Below are 10590 nucleotides of genomic sequence, written 5' to 3'. Positions count from 1 at the left end.
GAGATTACCTTTTAATTGGAACGCACTTGTCATCGTCCATACAGTCTTATAGGGGCTTTTGTCACTTCTTTCAGTTCGCAGTCACTTTTTGGAGCTCAAAGCGCACCCAACCCTTTCGTTCTGCCCCTAATCGTCACAGTAACAAAATGTACACTCGCCCTTGGCCCAGCGGTTTGCAGGACAGGATGAGGGCTGCCCTCAGAATGAAATCGATGTTCAGAAGAGGTTGGAGAGTAGGGGGGGGAAAAATATGAGAATGCTAAACATTTCATTACACAGGTTTTATTATTTCTCTGGGGTGGGAAAAAAATAACGTAAGACAAACAGAGTCTATGGAAACACAAAAGGAGGGACAAGGACGTTTCATTTTAGATGAACAAAACAAGCCGGGAGACACGATTCCATCAGTATGAAAACAACAGGATCGGGCTTAGATTTTGATGATAAAAGTTGTTTCAAAGTGGGGGTGCTTCTTCTTTTAAGTTTTTTTTTTTTTTTTGTGTATTTAAAAACAACTTTCCAGATATCAAATCACAATGGCCTATTATGTCACAACATTTCTTGATGACTGTGTTAGAGCGTGTGTGTTTTAAATTAAACCAGGTAGGCCAGAGTGTCACCGATGTCCGCAGTGAGCCCGTTGTCAGCCACAGTGACTTTCTTCTCATCCAAATTGATGCTGAACACGGACTGAGACGAGATGATGACTTTGCCCAGCTCCTCCTGTCCCAGCACGGGCACCCGACGGGGCCCCAGCAGGGGGTCCTCGTACCTCATCAGCTTCACTTTGGAGAGATCTGGTGGGAGGGAGCGTTGGCAACAAAAGGTCAAGGTTATTTTGATTTGTGCAACATTTATGTGGCTGAGGATAGCGACTTCAGGATGCCGAGATGGAAAAGATGAATTTTGGATTGTAACATTGATACATCATCTTAACACGTTGCGAGCAACAAAGAGTGATAAGAACAGCTGGCATTCTATCCTGGCAATCTTTAAATTATTTTTTAGCCAAACTAAGTACAATTTTGTTTTCGGTTAAAGTGGCCCCAAATCAACATGGACCATGGCGGGTAACCAACCTTTGATGAGTCTGTTGACCTTGGCGAGTCTACGAACGACGTGGTCCCTGCTGTCCCCCTGTCTGATGTCGAGCTTGGTCGTGAAGAGGCCGTTGCACGGCTGAGGGTTGACCAGGGTTACGCAGACTGCTGGCTGTCGACAAACAAATTGTCCAATTCAAATTTTAGCTGACCATATGGAACCATGAGAAGCACAAAGCCGTCCTTTCACACGTGTGGTCACCACCTCGGATCTGAACACACAGAACGGTTGCCCTGGGCAACAGTCTTCCTTCACTTTGTCGTCGGCCTCGGAGGCAAACAAGATGTCGATCCGCTCCAACTGCATTAGGCATAAAAAAAATGAAGGAACACACTGAAATGTCTCTATCATGCTGGTTGATTGCTGGGCTGCAGTATGTCAGGCATCTTTGAGAATCCAATCAGACTTGTGAGGTGTTAGCATACCTCAAGGGAATTGGTTAAGTAGACCAGGTTCTCCATCAGAACTGCCCGCTCGTCAAACTCCAGCTCGAGGTCCAAAACCCTGGGCCCGTTTTTTTCGAGGTTCTCCTACGGAAAGCCGCATGCGATGATAGTTTAACTCGCTGGGAATTTGGCACTCAAGTTTATGGGGAAAAAATTGGACTCAATATATGTCTCCATTGGGGATTAAATAGATACTTGCAGTGGGTAATTAGGCCAAATCAAATGATAAATTGTCTTCTAAATGTAAATGCTCTGGGGCCTTAGTGAAGAACAGAGCAGGCCACTCCCCCCACTTTTTGCTCGACACATTATGATTCGAAGCAAATGGCACGCCACAGTGTCGCTCGTGTACCTTGATCATGGCCACAAACGGCATGACTCTCTTCATGTACTTCTTCAGCTCGGGTAGCGCTCCGAGCTCGCCCGCTATCACCTTGTTGTCTGGAAGGACGCCGTCGTTGCTCTGCGCAAAGAAGACAAACAAAGGTGCAATGTAGGCATCCATCGAGCACAACATGTATAGCATGCGTGTGCACGTCGCCGACCTTGTAATGCTTGCCCAGCAGGGATAAGGCGCTGTGTTGCCATGTCGGGTAGCTCTTAGCCACGTAAATGGTGCAGTGTGAGGGTTTGGTGGGGGGCTTCGAGTCACCTTTCTGCTCAAGGAAAAGTGATTCAATATTGATAATTACATGCACACCAGCTCCTGAAAAGAAATATTTACATAATGTAGGAGAATCTGATGATGTCTATGCAGGTTCCTCTCAATAAATTAGAAATGTCCGATTAAAGTTCACTTATTTCATTTTTCATTATTCACACCCAACAGTTACCGGTATACTTTCGGACAGACAACCTTTGTTTCTAAACAGCTGAAATGTAAATTCAGATGGTACTTTTAAATTCAGATGGCCAAAGTCAGTTTTCCAGAATAGCTGCCAAGTAGGATAACTATTGAAAATACTTTAGAATAATAAATACAGCCTTCTTTAAACCAACATCGATTAGTGAACCTCTCAGGCCCTTACAAATTTGGGTTGCCTGCATTGTACCTTATTTTTCGGGGGAAGCATGTATGCTTTGAGTCTCAGTCGGAGGTCGTGTGCTGTCTCCATTAGGTACTGAGAGGAGCGGATGAGAATTTCATCCACTGGACCGGCGATGGGCCATGATGCCTTTGTCACAGAAGTAGGCTGTCAGGGGACAGAATGACAGAATGAGAGAGAGAGAGAGGGAGAGAGGGCGTTGGAGAAGGGAAGACAGTTTTAATTGGACTCAAGATAACCACCGTCATTATCATAATAAAACATAACAGAGTGAAAATGTTTCATGGTGATTAGCTCTTTTTAGCCAGTGCAGAAAATTCAACTTGTCAAACTTCGGTTATTGCTAGGTGGTGATGAAAAAAATAGACATCTCCAGCAGAGCAGCCTACTTTATCACTCTGACATTAGCGTGTGGAAAATATTCTTGGGTGTTCTGTGTTGTTAGGAACACGCACAGTAAGTGTGCGCCTCGATTTAAAAGCAGCAACAAGAGGAAGCGCGCGTGTGTGCGTGCCTGTGTGTGCGTGTGTGTGAAGAAAAGCTCCTGGTGGTCACAGGGAGGAAGAGTGTTAGAAGTGGATTAAATAAGACGGGCTGATGGTGGGTGTACTCATGAATAAATATTAGCGCTGGTCTTTTATAACGTTGCTTTGGTGCCTCATCATCCTTTCAAGTGTACAAAAGGAGTTGAACACAAGAGGCGGTAGGAAAGAACAAAAGTCACGTTTGAAGGACCGGCCAGTGTTTTCAATGTGAATAGCAAAATGTGCATATTTCTTACCTTGCCCAGCAGACCCCAGGTGTACTCGCACAGGTGTGGACAGATGGGCGCCAGCAGCAGCGTTTGTCTCTCGATGAACTGGAAGACCAGCTCTCTGTGCATGCCTTCAATAGCCAACTCCCTGTACTTATCTTTGGCAGCCTGGAGGAAGCATTCATCATATTAATACTTGTTCTGGATGAATTTGGGACTCTCTTTTTGTGGGGGGAATAAACAATTGTGAATTGCTTGGGAAGATGACTGAATTTTATTTACCTGGAACTCAAAGAAGCCGCACTTCAAAGCCTCTTTGAACATCATTCTCTCATAGTGCTGCTCCGTCTTCAAAATTCCAGAATTCATCTCGCTGGCCAAGACACAAAATCCTTTAAAGTTTAGGCTCGGGGGTTCTTCAAAAAGAGCTGTTTTTAATGCGGCTTCTGAAATGCTTCCAGACTGGCTCGCTACCAGCGAGAGTGTCTCACGACTTATTTAGCACCAGTTTTTGCATGAAATTTCTCGTGAAAATGCACGTGTGCCCACTGGCAAGGTTAGTGAGTGTACACTGTTTTTAAACTCCTTAAAAATTAACATTTACTGTACTATGGAGACAAAAACATTGGGAATACATCAAGGTAGTATACCTAGGGCTTGCTTTGCTTTACAGAAATCCAACATAGGAAGATGTCCCGGCACTTCTGTCCACCTACTGCCCCTGGGTGTGGTCTTACATATGTGGCTGTGCCTACCTGGCAAAAACACGGTCGTTGAAGGTGTCGGCAGGTCCGGTCCTCAGGTTGTTCTTGTTGGCCATCATCTCCTTCACCCACTCCAGCCAGGTGTAAAGGCGCAGGATGCCGGCGTCTGCCATGGTCTCCACAAAGTTCGCATCCTCCACCGTGTCTCCTGCGTCGGCCAAAGCCAGACGCATGCCTAAGATGGAAGAAAGGTGGAGAACACTACCGTTGATCCTAGTTCCTCAAATAGCGGCCGGGGACTTCAGTTGATACAATGTAAAGGAGTACCAGAGTACAACTTTCACACACAATAAACAAACAATGCCCAGTAATCCTTCACTATTCATGGGACATGGACACCAAGCCCCATAGTGAAAAGCGCCATTTTTTTCCCCAATAATAATTAAACTGAACTCTAAACCACAAATTATGACCCCCAACAGTTTAATATGAATTTAACCTCATCTTATAACATTACCTTTAAAAATAAATGGGTTACAGATTACTTGATTTAGATAAAATGCACCTGAAGTGCGCACCACATGTAAAGACACAAAGCTTGTCTCTTAGTGGAGATGCATCACTTTTGCATCACGATTTGAAGAAAGGTGCTAATTCATGCACAGGCAAACATGAGGACAAATGAGTTCATCTCAATCAGCAAAATGACTGTCAACTCGAGACTTCACTACAAATACCTGGCAGAAACCCCTCCCAGCTAGGAGACATCGTCATCAAGCGATGCCCTAATCAAACATCACTCCGATAAAAGCGATGTCACCAGGATATCCCTCCCACCCTTCTTGCCCACCCCTCTGCCCTTCTTGCTCACACACACTGTTGATCCCACAGCTGTCAAACTGGTGAACCGCAAACAAAGAACAGCCCTCTGTCTCCATCTACAGGCGGAAGCCGCCTGTCAACGCCCGACAGGCACCCTTGCGAGGCGCCCGACGAGCCGTGAACCGAATACGTCTGCCTGCTGTCAGAACATGAGCTTCTTCACGCTTTCAGACACACAAAGCGACACGTTCATCTATCTATTATTCAACTTGCTCAAACCAAAAGGAAGAGGGAGAAAAACAGGGTGTTCGAAGGAGATAAAAAAAAAAAAAAAGGCAAAGCTTTCTTCCAAGCACAAAAATGAAAGCATGAATGGATAGAAAGCGTAGAAGTGATGGAAACATTAAAACAGACAATTAACTCTTGTCCATCTTGTTTTTCTTCCATGATAAATCAGAGCCTATTTAATAACTAAATTGTGATTAAAACAAATTAAATGATCATACAGGAAGTTATTTCGAATATGGCAGTAAATTATATCTGGCACAGAGCAGCATCTCATTCGGAATATAAATGATGCTGTTTATTTTTTAACTACATATTTATTGTATAACTTGTAATGACTCATGCGGCTGGCAGATGTTTCACTGATCTTCAATGAAAACTGCAGTTAGAAAAAGTTCACTTGGCTGAAGTTAAATAAAGACAGCAAGTAAAGCATAGATCGAAAATAAATTACTTAAAACAGCTAAATTTTGAAAGTCTTAAATTAATTCACTATCACCCCTAAATTCAATTCGTCAAATGTTTAATTTAGGAGAGTAAAAAAAAAAAAAAATCTGCCGTGGAGATGAATCGACATTGCAAGAAGGAATCAGAGTACCGTCTGCTGAGAACTTTTTGATGGCTTGGCTCAGAGTGAGGAAGTTTCCGGTTGATTTGGACATCTGGTCGACAAGAAAAGCAGATGGTAACACCACACCCCACAGATTCCCACAGAGAATTCCATCAAAAGTGCAACATCGCTTAAGCGTGACTACTTTGTTTGATTAAATATGACAAATCACATCGTTAAAATTGGACGCACCTTCTCAGAATTGAGGAGCAGATGCCCGTTGGCTCGCACAGCCTGTGGCCACTTCCCACTGTGGACAATAGAAAGCGACAAAGAGGATTCAGAACATTTTCTACGCCACTTTGGGAAGGAGTTCTTGCTTTTTCCACAACACTTAACCCCCCTGACTATTGCAAGGTTTCATTCTGGACCAACTAGCCCCCCCCTATAGTTTTATTATATGGTTTTACTTCTCCCACAAACAATTTTACTTAACAGAAGAAACGTTTTTTTTTTTTATTCACACAAGCACAAGTGTTCTAATTGTGTTTGTGAGTTTCATAAATCTCCTGGTGTTCAATAAACAGCTGAGTTCATCAACAACTCTGGCTCTCCTTTCCCACATGCAAGGGCATTACATCGAGTCGCATAGATGCATGTAATGAACACAAGCTTACCTGTCGTTGGGCCACATGGCCACGTGGTTGTAGAGGTAGTAAGATAAGTGATTGGGCACCAGGTCTTTGCCAGACACGCGCACGTCCACCGGGTACCAATACTCAAATTCCCTCCTGAGCCTCTGAAGGTGCTCTTTTGGGATGTCAGTCTTTGGGAAAGGGGATGTTTTGAAAAATATAAAGTCCCACACCTCCTTGGTCATCTGATGTGGTCTGAGACAAAACCAAATGGTCGCAGGATGAATTCCGTGTGTATGATGTGGTGGTTTGGTTCCCTGACGTGATTTGTGTCCTTACTTGATGCCCAGCGGCGAGGCCCCCTGTCCATTGAGCACGCCTCCCTGGAGGAGGTGGGCCACGGTGTAGTAGGCCATGTAGATGGTGGAGTCCGACAGGGACTCAATCAGCCACTGCTCGTCCCAAGGCAGCCGTGTTCCTATGGCAACCAAGCACAAACACGCATGACACAGTGATATGACTATCGCGCACACAATAACAAAGGCATTGAAAAGACAGCAGGCTTATGTGAAGGCAAGGGGAAGTAAGCTTTTCGTAATGTGATGCATGTTCATCGACTGGACTATCAAGGAAGCTCTCATGTACAAAGTACAATTTCCTCAGATATTTACAACAAAGTGGAGCCTATTTCTGTTTTCCTTTCACTGGTGGATTATTTTTTTTTCTATTCATTAACTGTGTTGCACTGAAGTCCAAAAAGAGCCCAATTTAACAACTGATGATCTTCACGCAATTAAAGACGCAAACTAATCCTCTGATGCTACAGAACATCACCTAGTTGGAACAATCGTTCAATTGATTATTCATCGTATTGATTTATTTTTTTAATGAACAATCACCCTTTGAAGAATACATTACAGTCAAGCAAGCCAACCCCTATTGAGAACAATGGCAAATTAGGCTAAGTACTCTTGAGGTCAACACTTACCAAGCCCGTAAGTACGAGAACAGGCATGTTCCTGTAGCCATGCCAAAGTAGCCTCAAAGTTTCTTCTGGTCTCATCACAAAATCTGGGCAGAACGGAATACATGATCAAAAAAAATAAATAGCCAGCAAAAAGTCTAAAATGTATGCTGTGAAATAATTTGAGCACTTCACAAGTGGTCCTCTTACGTCTCCAAAGACTTGAGGACTCCATTGGCCTGCTGCTTCCATTCGGCATCACCATAGTCCAAATACCTATGATACAAATGTTCTCATTTGAATACGACACACATTGCTCAGTTCCATAGTTGCGCTCGATTTGTGTCGCTCACCACTGATCACAGAGCGCCACCACGCACTCGTCAGCCGAACGCGACATGACCTGTTTTTCTGGCTCCATGTAGATGCAGGCCTCACCCTAAAAACCAGAGATGCAGAGGCGTCAACATTTTTGGAGAGCAATAAATCAACCACGGGGACTTTATTTATATCGTATACATTACAAAGTGGCCGCAGACAGAGCCGGCTGGGTCCTACCTTTTCTACCATCATCTTCTGGATGGGCTTCTTCACGTCCTGGACCTTCTGCCCCTTGTATCCGTCAACCAACATGATCTGAAAAGATTATTTCATCGGTATAACAGAAGTCACAACTGTTAAGATGTGACCCATAATTGAAATTGGATAATACAAAAAAAATTTTAAAAATAGTCATAACGTTCCCATCAGAACGTGCTGCAACTTAGTACTTAGCACGTCTGCCTTTCACCTCTGAGGTTTGAGATTTGAATCTCGGCGCTGGCCTTCTTGTATAAATTTGCATGTAATGCCAAGTAGTCTGGCTTCCTCACACATCCCCAAAACAGGGTTCTTTAAAGAACATAAGTTGATTTAAGTCTCTAAATTGCTCATAGGTGTGAATGTGACTGGGAATGGCTGGTCATCTTCATCTGCCCTGCAATTGAGTCGCAGCCAGTCCAGGGTGTACTCCGGATACAAAATGGGTGGATGAATTTGCTATGTATATTGTGTGTACCAGATGAAAAAAATTCCCTTTGCATATGTGTCTTGTGAGAGACGTACTGAACGTGTATTCTATCATTAGACACAGTACAGTCAGTCAAGGTGTGCCAACCCCTTCATAGAATCCCTTCAGGTAGACTTTCTCCTTAGCCTCGGCCAGCTTCTCCTTGTCATTCTGGCTTTGGATCTTCAGCTCATCACAGACCAGTGGAGCAGACAGGTTCCCATAATCCGGAATGTCTATAATGGGAATCTGAAATACAGACATATACCCAGCAGCCTAATAACTACAATTGATGGGTTTAAGATGACACGTCTGAGGAGATGAGCTTACCGGCTCAAAAGGCAGCACCATCTTGTCCTCAATTCCGTACTTCTCCCTCAGGGCCTATCGAATATCCATATTCCGTTTTAGCCAACCGAGCTTAGTCACAATAAATGTGGCATCTGGTCGGGTGACCTTGAAGCATTTATGTTACTGAATTGAAGCTGTGTACCGGTACAAAGATCCACAACTCACTTGTTTTTTCTTGAGGTCCTTGAGAGCAGTGATGTCATCGGGGGCATCGGAAGGCACGCTGGTAACTACCCCTGTGCCTGATGGTACCCAAAGAAGAGGGAAAAGTTGTTACATTTAGGTCAATGTTTAAAGTTGCACTACCGGTACTTTGCTATTTGCCGTTCTAGTACACTGAAGATGAGACGCTGTCTAACTGCGCGTGATGAGCACGCAGATGGACATTTCCAAAAAGGAAAAGGTAAATAAAGCTGCTTGGGAAGCCCTGAAATGTCAGTGCACGAAACCTCTCCGTGCTTAGCACACCTCAGTGCATTCTCTAACCTTTAAAACCAGGTGGACCTGAGGCTAATTAGAAGTTTGATTCTGACATTTAACTTTTTCCAAAATGATAAACACCGGCGTGTGAGTGTGAATGCTTAATTGTTTCGGATTAACTTTCTCGTACCTTTGTCCTCTTTGATGGTGAGCATGGGCAGAGCGTAGATGATCTTGTAGGAAGTCAGGGGAGCGCTCAGGGCGCAGCCGAGGATGTCCTGTGAGCACAAAGCACAAATGTTTAGTGATCACGTTTGTATGAAGTACAGGAGAAAGGCAATGGTTTTAAAGGGCACCGCTGTTGCTTTGTTAAGTATTGCCAGCTACTTTGGTAAGGGGACTGCCATTTTGTCAGACAAAACGGTGGTCACCAGGTAATAATGGTGACCAAGCCTTGAAACACACCTATAATTAAAAATATGCCCACCTGTCCCAGCATTTCCATGACGACAGGGACTACACCGTTCTCCTTGGTGAAGCCCTGGAAGGACATGTTCCTGGCGGACCTCCTGGTACAAATGAAGACGTCCCCGCTGGTGGTCTCAAAGGCCACGTAGTTCATGTCGGGTCTCACCCAGCAGTTGGTTTGACCGAACATGGTCTCCGGCCTCAGGGTTGCAGCCACCAGGTAGATGTTCTTGCCTTTTATGGCGCTGCAGGTAGGACGGCGTCAATGGTGTACTTCATTTTTAAAAGGACTTACTTTCCCTCAGATTCACATAACTTATACAAATTCATAGCAGTAAAGTTAGTTACCTGCTGTAAAAAACCTTGGACTTGAATTTGGCCGTGTACGGCTCCACAATTTTCATCTTGATGAGTGTGTACTCCTGAGGTCCTACTCCCTACAAGTGAGGTGAACAGAAATAAAAAATAAAGTCAGAGCACAAAAGATTATTCATAACAATATCATTTAATAAACAGGCTAGGTTCATACACCTTGTCCCAGGTTAAATTTAACCACTGAGAACTTTTCAGGTTAAATTTCATACCTTTCTAGAACAAGAAAATGCTAAGCTCACTCATTTTATTTGATTTTTTTTCTGGGGGGGAGAGCGGGTAAACATACTTCATCAAAACATGTTACGACCTCATAAATTCTATCATATAATCTAGAACAGGGGTGTCAAAGTCAAATGGACGGAGGGCCAGATAAAAATTTTTGCTGCAAGCCGAGGGCCGGACTGATCGAATGTTCATTGAAAATTTTAAAAATGACCACATATTGTTTATTGAACCAAATTTAATTGACTGAAAACCTAACAAATACATTCCAATACGGTCAGATAAATAAAGCAACATTTTTTTATGGCTATGTCAGTAAACTTTAATTTTCAACAGGCACAAAAAAATTTCCTTTGTATAAAAATACCCATAACATGAATGAAAGAAGCCGATATTATT

General features: G+C 43.6%; 1 protein-coding gene across 1 annotated transcript in view; it reads right to left on the bottom strand.

Moving 5' to 3' along the window:
• Positions 1-266: 266 nt before the first annotated feature.
• lars1b (leucyl-tRNA synthetase 1b) overlaps positions 267-10590 on the bottom strand; it is a 15389-nt gene continuing 5065 nt past the window's right edge. Inside the window, exons 9-32 of the mRNA XM_019864140.1 lie at positions 9943-10031; positions 9614-9839; positions 9317-9404; positions 8872-8948; positions 8686-8739; positions 8464-8604; positions 7866-7943; positions 7661-7746; positions 7518-7583; positions 7332-7414; positions 6683-6821; positions 6386-6598; positions 5961-6018; positions 5757-5820; positions 4103-4286; positions 3630-3720; positions 3375-3515; positions 2600-2740; positions 2093-2203; positions 1900-2010; positions 1527-1631; positions 1306-1401; positions 1080-1212; positions 267-797 (exon numbers count right to left, since the gene is read on the bottom strand). Coding sequence (XP_019719699.1) covers positions 595-797; positions 1080-1212; positions 1306-1401; positions 1527-1631; positions 1900-2010; positions 2093-2203; positions 2600-2740; positions 3375-3515; positions 3630-3720; positions 4103-4286; positions 5757-5820; positions 5961-6018; positions 6386-6598; positions 6683-6821; positions 7332-7414; positions 7518-7583; positions 7661-7746; positions 7866-7943; positions 8464-8604; positions 8686-8739; positions 8872-8948; positions 9317-9404; positions 9614-9839; positions 9943-10031 — 2778 coding nt within the window. The 3' untranslated portion in view covers positions 267-594. The remainder of the gene's footprint in view (positions 798-1079; positions 1213-1305; positions 1402-1526; positions 1632-1899; positions 2011-2092; positions 2204-2599; positions 2741-3374; positions 3516-3629; positions 3721-4102; positions 4287-5756; positions 5821-5960; positions 6019-6385; positions 6599-6682; positions 6822-7331; positions 7415-7517; positions 7584-7660; positions 7747-7865; positions 7944-8463; positions 8605-8685; positions 8740-8871; positions 8949-9316; positions 9405-9613; positions 9840-9942; positions 10032-10590) is intronic.

Source organism: Hippocampus comes, unplaced genomic scaffold, assembly GCF_001891065.2.
Source record: "Hippocampus comes isolate QL1 unplaced genomic scaffold, H_comes_QL1_v1.1 scaffold57, whole genome shotgun sequence".
NCBI classification, from domain to species: Eukaryota; Metazoa; Chordata; class Actinopteri; order Syngnathiformes; family Syngnathidae; genus Hippocampus; species Hippocampus comes.
This window is presented reverse-complemented; position numbering and strand designations above follow the sequence as displayed.